Source organism: Heteronotia binoei, chromosome 11 (genome assembly GCF_032191835.1).
Source record: "Heteronotia binoei isolate CCM8104 ecotype False Entrance Well chromosome 11, APGP_CSIRO_Hbin_v1, whole genome shotgun sequence".
Classification (NCBI taxonomy): Eukaryota; Metazoa; Chordata; class Lepidosauria; order Squamata; family Gekkonidae; genus Heteronotia; species Heteronotia binoei.
Window position 1 is genome coordinate 36,461,839 of NC_083233.1, and position 12,358 is coordinate 36,474,196.

General features: G+C 41.0%; 1 protein-coding gene across 1 annotated transcript in view; it reads left to right on the forward strand.

Annotated features, from left to right (window-relative positions):
* Positions 1–11,739, forward strand: part of NRK (Nik related kinase) — a 121,811-nt gene extending 110,072 nt beyond the window's left edge. The window contains exons 29-31 of the mRNA XM_060249208.1: positions 2,601–2,760; positions 8,267–8,406; positions 9,186–11,739. Coding sequence (XP_060105191.1) covers positions 2,601–2,760; positions 8,267–8,406; positions 9,186–9,269 — 384 coding nt within the window. The 3' untranslated portion in view covers positions 9,270–11,739. The remainder of the gene's footprint in view (positions 1–2,600; positions 2,761–8,266; positions 8,407–9,185) is intronic.
* Positions 11,740–12,358: the final 619 nt, after the last annotated feature.

Here is a 12,358-nt window from a genome sequence, read left to right on the forward strand (position 1 = left end):
TATCCTGTTTTTATTGTTATAACATGGCTTATGCCATGTCCTGTAAGCCGCCCTGAGCCTGCCTTGGCAGGGAGGGCGGGGTATAAATAAAAATTTTATTTATTTATTTATTTTATTTTTCTGTGGAGCTCCAAAATGGCATATTGAAGCTTGTCCTCCATTCAAGGTTCAACATGGGCAATGGCTTTATAGATCCAAGCCAGTTCCTCTGTTCTCTGTGCATGCAGCAGAAGTGATACAAGGAGAAAAGGTGACTGTTCCAAAAAAAGCAGTCCTGTTCTGCAGCAAGCTCCCATTTAATTATGTACACGAGAAGCAGCATTTCCCAGTTGAATGCCGTCAATATGGGGGTTCCCATAGGAGAGCTGTAACTCTGTGCTCATTCATCCACCATAAGAGAGAGTATACTAAAAATACATTTTCTCCACAGAGTACAGGACCTGAAATAAATGTGTCACTGCTATAGGCTGTGGCTGTTGGCAGTCTTTGTTATTGGAGGGCTCCAAATGTGACAGACTATAGATAATGCTTTTTTGGAAGTATGAAGATTTGGTGCTAGCATCCTAGTCTACTTTTGAAAGCCAACAGGTTGAATTTGGACATACTTGCTGTTTAGCTTCCTTTGTGTTCCTCTCTCTATTCCCTGCTTCAATTGCTCATGCAAATAATACCAAGACAACGCATTAAAATTGCTCTCCGACTCTGGATACCTGTTCTAGTGTTACGGATAGTGGCTGCAGAGACCCCGAATTCTATGCTTGGCCTGGGTACATTAAGTTTGGCAAGTAAAGCTTCCGTGATTCTTCTGCAGTTTGTTTGTGATGCTGTATGGGGCAGAACTGGACTTTTTTAAAAAAAAGTTGCATGCATCTTTGCAATTTGTACAAATGAAGAGAACTGTGTCTTGCCAGGTATACACTGATTGCAAAGAGACCTCATAATTTAATTAGATGCCAAGGATAATCCTCTTTCCAGTACTGCGGGGAGTTGGGACTGTTTGCAGACAGATTTGTCTTTTCTCTTAAGATTTCTTATAACAAAATCCTACCTTCATGTGTGCTTACTGCAAATCCTTTCTTTTTCTCTCTGTCTCGTGGGAAGTGTATTGGCCTCTGAGACTAGATCAGATATTGCTTAAAACTCTCTATATCATTTGTGATGTGAAAACATTAGGCTTTCAGGATACAAGCAGAATGGGCATTGAACAGATTTTAAACATGGTTTCTTCGTCTTTTTGTGCATGTGTGTGTGGTTTAAGGTCCATTGTATGTAATTTGAATGACCTAGAGCAGTATGTATACTTAGAGAAAGCTAGGTATGCTCAGTTCATTCAAAAACGGTTACTAAGCCACACAGCTACTTGGACTGAGATGCACCAGGTTTTGTCTGAGCTGTGTATTCTTTATAGTTGTCATTGAATTTTCTTGAAGCACAAATTATTAATGCAAAGAGGGGGAGAAAAAAAAACAGCTATCCCTTTAGAAAATCTCAAAAGAAGAGAGAGAGCAATAACAAAGAGACATATGAGGAAATAAGCGCTGTACATATTAAGTATATTAAAGATGTTACATCTAGCCAAGTATAGTAACGATAATGATTGTGTAGCTCTGGGCGCTTCCCTGTGTTATTACATTGTTTACAGATGCACTACCTTAGATGTCATTTTTTAAAATATATGTAATTCATCCAGTGTTTATTTCAAAGGTATGAATGCATTCATTTGTTATCTCTGAGTCAAACCTGATTTAGCTAGTAGCAAATCAAATGCAATCAGAGGGTTCTCCCCCACCCAAAAAAAAGAGAAGCCAAGTTAAGTCATTCCCCCCGTTCTGTGACCAGATTCTTCTAAGAAGATTGATTTTACCATCCAAGTGCTTAGTTTTCATACTTGGAAGGGAAATAATTTTGTCCGGATAATGAGAAAAGCAAATGGGTTCTGACACATTATAATGCAAAGCTTTTTAATATTCAGCAAGTATGTGTGTTGTGTTGGCATAGAAATTAGGAGCAAAATAGTAAAAAAAAATCAGTAAGTAATATTGATTTATTCCTTGTCAGTCATTACATAGTTTTACTATGTTGTCTTTAATTATGTAAAATGCTTTTATATATTTTCAGTGGTGTTTGTTTTGTACTATTGTTTACAGTTGTTTCAAGAAAGGTCATCTTGAAACTGCTGTGGTTTATAATATTTTTTTTGTAATTTCACTGGGTGGTCTTATTCTATCCAAATAACTCTTTGGTTTATGTTAACTACATGAAACTTGAAAAATGCAAATGAAATATTGAACAATTTTTAATGTGATATTTAAAGGGGGGGGGGGGAACCATCTTTCCTTATGGTAGCTGTCTAGCAAAATATGTAGCCTGAATTCCAAAAGGTACTACTTCTTATTTGTATGACGTCTGTTGGTACCATCCTATGCAGAGGTACAACCGCCCATTAACATCAGTGGACTCAATGGATTTTCCTATAGGCTCCCCCCCCCCCCCCCGAGGTTACCTCTGATTCTTTTGGATTTAATACCTAGACTGAAGGACTGTGCTTATTGAAACTATAGTCTGTTCCATGATATAAATCTTAGGAAATATTATTCCAGATCCAGGGGAATATACATCCGCATGCTGTTATCATACTCCCTAATACCAGTGGAATGGAACTTCTGCTCACCTATGAAGATGAAGGAGTCTACATAGACATCTATGGACATTTCTCAAAGGAAAATGTTTTACAGTGGGGAGAAATACCTGCATCTGTAGGTATGTATGAAAACTGTGCACACACGTCTATCCATAGACGCCCAGGGAAAAACCCCACCGAGGAAAGTCTCTGAGGGGGAAAAACAGGGGGGGGGGGGGGAACCGAGCCCCGAAGGGCAAGTCCAACAAACTTTTTTTTTAAACAACACTAAGAAAATAACAAACAGGCTATATACAACAGGCAAAAAAGCAACCCAAGATTACTTTACCGACCGGGGACACAAAAAGAGATCCTCTCAGCGCAGTGGTCAGAAAGGAACTGACGAGATCCTCATGCTGGTGCCGGCGAGCATGCGCACTGGGACGCCTGCGCATGCCCGTTGGTGCCGAGCGCGAAAAAATCCCAGGCTTTTTAGATACCGATTCGGGGATCGGTGCAGGCACTCTATCCCATGAGTGTGAAGCACAGAGACTATGAAGAAGATAGACAGGTTGCTTACCTATAACTGTAGATCTTTGAGTGGTCATCTGTGCATTCACACTACCCGCCCTCCTTCCCCACTGCTGACAGTCTCCCTCCAGTAGGGGCTTCCAGCGGTCAGGAAGGAACTGGCGGGGATTCGGGGATCGGCGCAGGCACTCTATCCCATGAGTATGAATGCACAGATGACCACTCAAAGATCTACAGTTACAGGTAAGCAACCTGTCTATCTGTAGGTATGTATGAAAACCGTGCACACCTAACACTTCAAAAAAGAATTGTGCATGCAGACTCAAGCTGAAGAGAGCCGTTCTAGGAGCCAGACTAATTAGTACTCCCAAGCAGATTTCTTCTTTAAAATAGCAGGTGTGCAAGACCCTGATTCAGACTGTGACAACAGGATGCAGGATTTAGGCCCTACGCTATGTTTTATGACCTGAAACAGCTCTGCAAAGCTGTTATTTGCCCTGTTAGGGTATGGCAAATACACAAAACTGGTATCATAAGCAGTATGTTTAAACTAGTTAAGCATATCACCTCTGCAGGGCTGTTTCAGGTCAGGAAAATGGTGTGGTTCAATCGAGGGTCTTAAATGCTTGCTATCTGTTGTTTTAAAGTAGCTATATGCATAGCTCAGGCTTGCACAATCTCATCAGATCTTGGAAGCTAAATGGGGTTGGCCCTTGTTAGTATTTGGGTGAGAGGCTATTCAGGAAGTCTAGTGAAACTATGCAGTGGAAGGCAATGGCAGACCATCTCTTTGTGTCTCTTATCTTGAAAATCTTATGAGGCTCCCATAAGCTGGTTGTGATTTGATGGCACTTTACACATGCATAGAGCCCTGACCTGGGTAACCCAGGCTAGCCCAGTCTAATCAGATCTTGGAAGGTAAGCAGAGTCAACCTTAAATAATACTTGGTTGAGAGTCATAAGAACATAAGAAGAGCCTTAGTAGATCAGACCAGTAGTCCCTCTAGTCCAGAATCCTGTCTCATACAGTGGCCAACCGGTTTCTCTGGAGGGCCAACAATAGGGCACAGAGGCCGAGACCTTCCCCTGATGTTGCCTCCTGGCTGTGGGATTCAGAGGTTTAGTGCTTCTGAATGTGGAGATTCCCCTCAGTCAACACGGGCTAGTAGCCACTGATAGATCACCAAGGAAGTCCATGGTTGCTACACAGAGGCAAGCAGTGGCAAACTACCTCTGAACATCTCTTGCCTTGAAAACCCTATGGGGTTGCCATGAGTCAGCTGCAACCTGACAGCAAAAACAAACAAAAAAATCCTCACATAGAACCCCAGCATTGTATCGGTTTTGGTCTTTAGTGGCTCCTTCATATCATGCCAAGATTACCCCCATCAATTTTCCCAGCCAGTGTTCTAGTATTTCCAACACATTCTTGCAAATAAAATAAATACGCTCACTGTGGCCTTCCAAATGGTTTCCCCTTCTTTTGCATTGAAATTTCATACCAAACCCTTTACAGTGGTACTCTCTCTAATTCTTGCTGTCTGAATTAGGGGTATGAGACAGCAGCAAAAGTGCAGCAGGGAAGACAAAGAGAAAAATGAGAAGCTTCCCACACGTACACACACACACTTGGGAGCACGAGATCCATCTGTGTCTTAGATCCTCTCACAGCATGCCATTCACCATGGCCCTGTCTTGCCTAGAGCTGAAAGGGTTGTTGATAGCATATTTGCTAATGTTCTTAAACATTCATTGAAGCTTGGTTTGGGTGGCTGCCAGGCTTGTCCTGTTTCTGAGCTGAAAGGCAAAAGGCACCATGATGCTAAGTCCTGTTTGAAAAATAGGTTCTGCTTTCACAGAGCAAAGCAGGATGCCATATGTCGGCTCCTCTTTTGGCATCTCAGTCATCGCTCTTTCCCTTTCCAGCAAAAAACCCAGAGCGGCAAGTTATAATTAACGTATGTCAAGCCAATTCTCCTCTGTACCACATTAATGTTGAACACCGTATATCCGTTGCTGAAGTCCCCACATCCCACAATCTAGCATTAGTAGCACAGTGTGAAACTCTTGCAGACAAAAGATTTACGGGAGAAAAATCCCAACTGAGTATCGAACCCTATTTGGAAGCCAGATTTAAAAGGTCCTGGGTAGGGATGGGCATGAACCAGTTCACCAGCCAAATTTAGCACAAACTTGGCCCAGTTCGGAGCCCCTGAAACAATGTTCAGGGAAGGTTCAACCTTCTCTGAATATATACCAGACTATCTCCACATCCCACAATCTAGCCTTAGTAACACGGTGTGAAACTCTTGAAGACAAAAGAACCATTACCTGGGAAGATTTACTAGAAAAAAATCCCGACTGTGAGTATTGAATTTATTCAGAAGCCAGATTAAAAAGGTCCTGGGAAGCTGCAGTGCTCCACAAAACAGCTTGGAAAGTACTGGGAATGCTATATTTCTTGCTAGGGGGAGAAACTGTGAGCTCTTTAGAATGTCAGAATGTTTGATTTTTCCTGTTTTTAAAGCACAGTGTTTTTCTCAAAAGTGGTACTGATGCATATGGAGTCTTTGAAAGAAACAGTGAGCACCAGACTGTAGTCATGGAGTCAGTTGACACTCTTGCAGTGAAATCCAAAGCAACAGGAGAGGTCAAATAGCAGCAACAGATGTCCAAGTTGTCTTTGTGTGTCAAGGGTAACTCTTTCACAAGCAGTATTTTACAAGTCTAGCCTCCACTCAAGACTGAAAAATAACGATGAATCTATAAAGCTGTTTGATCCAAGACAAACAAGAGCTTCAAGAAGGGATAGGATTAACATATGAGGCAGAGGTCCATCAGTGGCTATTAGCCACAGGGTATTGATGAAACTCACTGTCTGGGGCAGTGATGCTCTGTATTCTTGGTGCTTGGGAGGGGGCAAGAGTGGGAGGGCTTCTAGTGTTCTGGCCCCACTAGTGGGCCTCCTCATGGCACCTGGGTTTTTTTGGCCACTGTGTGACGGAGTGTTGGACTGGATGGGCCATTGGCCTGATCCAACATGGTTTTTCTTATGTTCTTATGACGGTTGTGCCCAATTCAGATGTAGCTACTATCTGTGATTTGCGCTAACCAGTTTACCTTCCAGAGCGTGGCTTGTGTTTCAAACACAGGCATACAGTTTGTAGAGGTTATATTTATTGCTTATTGTTCCCTTCCCACCTCCCACCAAATGTCATTCTAAGCAGTGATTTGATTACTCCGATGTAAAGACGAACTATAGACCGTTTTCGCACACAGCTTACCTCGCAGTCACAATCCTGTTCCCTCTGCAGCATCCGGTCGGATTTCCCACCATCTGCGCCGGAATTACAGGTAGTGCCGCGGCTTTTGCGTAGCAAACGTAAACTGGGTTTTAGTGCTTTACGTTTGCTATGCAAAAGCTGCGGCACTTTCTGTAACTTTGGCGCAGATGGTGGGAAATCCAACCAGACGCTGCGGAGGGAACAGGATTGTGACTGCGAGGTAAGCTGTGTGCGAAAACAGTTAGTTTGTCCAAACTACTGTTTGCAGAACTTCTTCAAAGCACTGTTGGCTTGGTGTTCGCTTTGAAACCATAGTATGATTATTCAGGCAAGCTGTGATTTGAAAGCCATGGTTTATATTAAATCTGAATTGTTATATTCTTTTCATCTTTTAGGGCCACTGAGAAAGGAGACAGAGGCCGTAATAAGCCTAGTGCAATATAACTATGTAATGCCTAGTACAACATAACTATGTCCTGATGTCATGCCATTGTGAGTTTCCCTGTCAGCATGGCTCAGGATATGAAGTGGGAAGTGCAAAGAGACATACAAACTTTTAACATTAGGATGGCTAAGTTGTCCTAAACACTATGAATGTCTTCCATGTTCCATCAGAGAACTCTTTATTTTCAGACTTTCAAAATAATCAACAGGCTATTTGGCTGTTCACAGACTGTTTGTGTGTATTCACAGGAGCAGACTACTGGCAGCCATCAGCAGCCAACTTAGTTTGTTATAGAAGAATTACAGTAAAAAGTAGCTGTTTCTTAGAATTTCAGAATTCTTTGTACTTCATCTTGGGCATGGGGCATTCATCTTTTGCCAGCTTCATTGTTGGTGACTGAAGCTTCAGATCCCTGACAACAGTGTTGGCTGTATATTTATAGGAAAACAGCTATCAGCTAGCTCAGGGCACATTGATCCCTGGATGGTTGAACAGTAGATCAGGCAGGCTAAGTCTTGTGCTAGTTGGGGTTGTTTTTCTCCTCTCCGGAAGTAGCAGCTAACAGATAATGTGCCGAATGCCCCGTGGAGGTAGGCTAGCCTAAGCAGATACAAACTCATAGAAGGTTATTTTTAGCCCTGACAGCTTAATACAGTATCTTCCTCTCCATGTGACAGCTTTTCTCAAATCTGGGAATTGCAATTCAAAGAGGATACTGATAATTCTATGTTAGAGATCCCTTGCCACCCTATCTTCCTCTGGCCCAATGGGAAAGAAAATTCCTTTAAACTGATTTAAATGTGTATTGTAGACACACCCTTCCTGCCTTAGGCTAGGAAGCAGGGGTACTTCCAAATTCCTCACTGATAGACAACTCAGTAGTTCTTCCTCAAAAATGATGTTCTGATCTATGATAAAATACATATCCGTGTGCATCCAGATGAGCAAAGTTCACAGTGGTTTATCAGAAAGATATTGAATGGAACATTTGGTGCTGAAAAATGATGGAACAAGTGCCTAATGGCTGACATTTGTTCATGCCTGCTAGAAAGTAGAAGAGTTTGAGCAGTGAACCACTCAATTGGCATTGCCTTTGTTGTCTTCTACTTATATTCTTCTTTATGTTAACCTATAATACTGTCACCTTGAATCACAAAGAAAATGAGAGACAGGGCAAAGCAAAAAGACAGTTGAAAGGACAAACTTATACAGTCCTAAATTCTTGGGGGGGGGGGGGGAGTTTTGCCAGATGGAATTTTGGCTGCAACTAAAGAAAGAAATGAAGCTGCCAAGATCTAGCTAGCAGAAGAGTACTTTGCTTGTGCATTCTCCCATGTGTTGTTTTTTTCACTCCTCCAAATGTGTTCTTTTGTTTTTTTGCTTTAGCATATCTTCAGTCCAACCAAGTAATGGGTTGGGGAGAGAAAGCTATTGAATTGCGTTCTGTGGAGACAGGAAACCTGGAAGGGGTGTTTATGCACAAGAAAGCACAGAAGTTGAAGTTTCTATGTGAGAGGAATGATAAGGTATGTGCACAAAACTCAGGAATGGTAGGCTGAAGTAGGAAGTGAAGACCCGTTGAACTGCCTCTTTGCAATGGGAGAAACAAGGCTCAGTGTGGAGCTGTAGAGGCCTTATGGGTAAATGATCAAGCCCTCAGCATTGATCAGCTGCCCATGAAAGATGATGCTACTCAGCAAGTGTTGCTGGAGTATTTGTATTTGTGACAAAGTGGGCTTAAATCCATAACAGCTGATGATAAAATAAAAACTTGCAAGTCTAAAAGTGCCACAAAACTACTGTTTATAATCACTGTTAGTGATGGAAAGTGCTGTTGTCACAGCCATCTCACAGCGACCTTGTAGGGTTTGAAAGCAATAGATTCTCAGAGGTAGTTTGCCATTGCCTGCCTCTGTGTAGGAACCTGAGACTTCCGTGGTGGTCTCTCACCCAGGGCTTTTTTTTTTTTTTTTAGCAGGAACGCACAGGAACACAGTTCTGGCTGGCTTGGTGTCAGGGGGTGTGGCCTTATATGTAGATGAGTTCCTGCTGGACTTTTTCTTTAAAAAAAAAAGCCTTATGTGAAACAATGGTGACATCAGGGGGTGTGGCCTAATATGCAAATAGGTTCCTGCTGGGCTTTTTCTATTAAAAAAAGCCCTGCTCTTGTCCAATACTAGTCAAAGCTGATCCTGCTTAGCTTCTGGAGTCTGACAAGATTGGGGTAGCTTGGACCATCCAAGTCAGGGTACTAACACAGTTACCCCTCCAATAATTAACATGCATATTTTTTTTCCTTCTCAAGGTATTCTTCGCATCTGTACAATCTGGAGGCAGCAGCCAAATTTATTTTATGACACTTGGTCAGAACATCCTATTCAATTGGTAAAGATCTCACTGGAGACAAACTAAGCACATTTTTCTCCAGAAAAGAAGTGTTCATTATAACATCCTTCAGTTGTGCAGCTATATTCAAGATTTGCCGTTTAATAATTTTGAAAGATCAAGCAATCAATCAAACAAAGCTGACCGTGTGACAGATGTAGCAGTTGCTCTATACTACAAAGTATGCACAGATATTTTTGCACAAGTATTGTAATGCTATTGTTAAATTCTCATGGTTTTTATTTTGGATAGCAATATGTACAGGTAGATTTATTAAGTGTGTACATCTCTTGCTGAGAACTGGAACCCACAATGTTTACTTAGTTTTCTATTATTTTTTCTTCTGTTCTTCAGAATCTTGTTTCATCAGATGGTTTGGTCTTCTCAGAACTAACAAGTTACAGCACTGCAAAGAGTCACTATGGTATAGTGATTACTAGACATGCCTGAAGGGAGGGTGGGATAACATGATAGACTGCAGTGCTGTTTTATCACGTTTGTTGCTTTCCAGTGGGCAGGAGATGTTGTGAAAGCAAGCTTTCCTGGTGGACTGTAGTGTACCATGTACTCTTTGTCATTAGTGGCTCCAAGTTTAAACCTTGGATAGGTAATTACAATATTTTGCCATGTTTGTTGTCACTGCAGAATGTATTTCTAAGGAATGGTTTTAGAGAGATCCTGCATGGTTCTTAAAAAGTAAAATGTGATGACTCAAAAAAAAATGTAACAATAAGTTCTTCCATCTTGTAACTCCTGTTAACTGCTGATACAATAGAAAATATATGTATAGCTTTGTAAATATGTTCTGTCAGAAACTTGATATATATCTTGTTTAACAAATACATTCCTTATATAGCCATAGAAACATCCCAAAGAAATAAGTGGAATAATTCAGTGGGGAACTTCTCATTGCAGTGGGCTTCTTTGTTTCAGTGAGGCTTGTGCAGGAGAAGTTGACAGTGGATTGTTGACAGTGGATTGTTCCCAATAACTTTTTTAAAAATCTAGGCATTTTGTATGACTTGCATCTGAGCAATAGACATACCCTTTAATGAAAAACTGGTGTTGCTTTTCCACCATGAAATTATATTCTCAGGGGTTATTATATCTTGAGGTATTCTGGGGTTGTGTGTTCAGGTTTACATGTACAATCATTACTTAGCAGAAGTTTGTATAATGCTTTGGAAAATGTAAAGCAATATATAAAAGTACTACCTAATAGTTTATATAATGACTGAAAACTTGATACAAAAGATATTTATCCAAGAGAAATATTCTCTCAGCTGTATTTGCAGGTCAGGGGTGGGATGGGTAGGTTGATATTGAAAGTGTTTTGAAATATAGTGTTGACTTTAACAGAAAATGTACCAGACTACATATTGCAAGAGAATATACCAGGACATTTGATGATTCTGTAATTGCAGACTTTCCGATTACTTGAAGTGAGTTCAGCTGTGACTGTTATTTGAAAAAGACACCAAATTTTAATGAGGGTCTTGAACAGGGGTGGCCTATGGTAGCTCTCCAGATGTTTTTTGCCTACACCTCCCATCAGCCCCAGCCAGCATGGCCAATGGCTGGGGCTGATGGGAGTTGTAGGCAAAAAAACATCTGGAGAGCTACCATTGGCCACCACTGCTCTAGAAGACATGAACTCCTATTTTTGAAAGGAAACATGGTGATCAACAAGGGAGCTTTGTACATCTAACCATATGAGGAGATTAAGATTTGGTCTTTGTAACATTTTATTTCAAGAACAAATATTTTCATAGACCACTGCTCACTTTGTCAGAAACTAAACAATGATAAACAGCTAATGGGCAGATCATTTGAATTACTTCTATGGGATAATAATCCTATTTCTTCCATCAGTTATATAATGATAATGCAATCCATAGTTTATACCTTGATTCACATAATTAATTTTTATATCAGTTCTTGTTCTGTCCAGCTAGCCAGATAGATTGATTTGAGGACAGTAACTATGACATCTTTGCATGGAAGGGTAAATCCATGGGTTTGTTGGTATTCCTGTTCTTTGTATCATATTTGTAACCATCCTCTTTCATCTGGCCTGTGCAAACAACTTCTGGACACTATAGACAGGACATAATACATTAAACATCTATAGAAATGCATGTGTAGGAATCTTGGATGTTCTAGATCACATTTTTAAGCCCTTTAATTATATTCTAAATGTTATTGAAATGGCATAATTGACACATTGGTTTGTTGCACAGTCTTGATACTCCATTGCCATTTGATAGCCAGTGGTTTCAGTTTTGGTGGCTCTATGTGGCTCATTAGTCTCCCACTAATTCTCTCAAGAGTGTTATCACTCCTACCAATGCACTGTTGGCCACTCATGATTCGCTGTAGGTTCTGTAACTTGGAGTTGTGTGCAATATGGGGAATCCTGTTGTGTGTGGGGGGGGGGGGGGAACTGTTTCATATAAATCATTCTTGGGATAATATTACAATCTTTGCAAGTTATTTGTCCCCTTCTGTAAGCTGGTAGTTAAGACTGAAGAATGTTTATCTAAGCTCTCCCTAGTGTTCAAGGCACTTATTTATGAACAGATACCGATTATCTCAATGCTTGGCTGAAGAGTGTGGTCTCACAGTGAGCTGCACATATCATCTAATGGCATGGCAGTAATCAAAGTTGGCTTCAGTACATGGTGGTCTGTAGGCATCCGTTGTGTAAGATAGTCATGGTATCCAGAAAGACAATGCTTGATTTGGAAGAAGTGAGGCTTAGGTTGATGGAAGAGTGGACGGTGATGAAATGTTGGAGTAACGTCTTGAGACATTCTTAACCATGAATCCAGATCACAAATGTAGTATTTCATTGTACGTAAGGTGTACCAGTGGTGATAAATGATAAGTATTCAGAAAACATTGTTCAAAATTAGCCTTGAATATGTTAGCATGCCTTGATGTATTGTGCATGGTGTGTGTGGGGGAGTGGTGTTCCATGTTGCTGGGCTTCATATCCCTACTTGGCCTTGATCAGGTAACCCTATGCAATTTCTGATTTAGGCTGGCCCCAAGCAGGGAGTAGCAGAGGCAGCGGAAGGTCTAGTTTGCTTG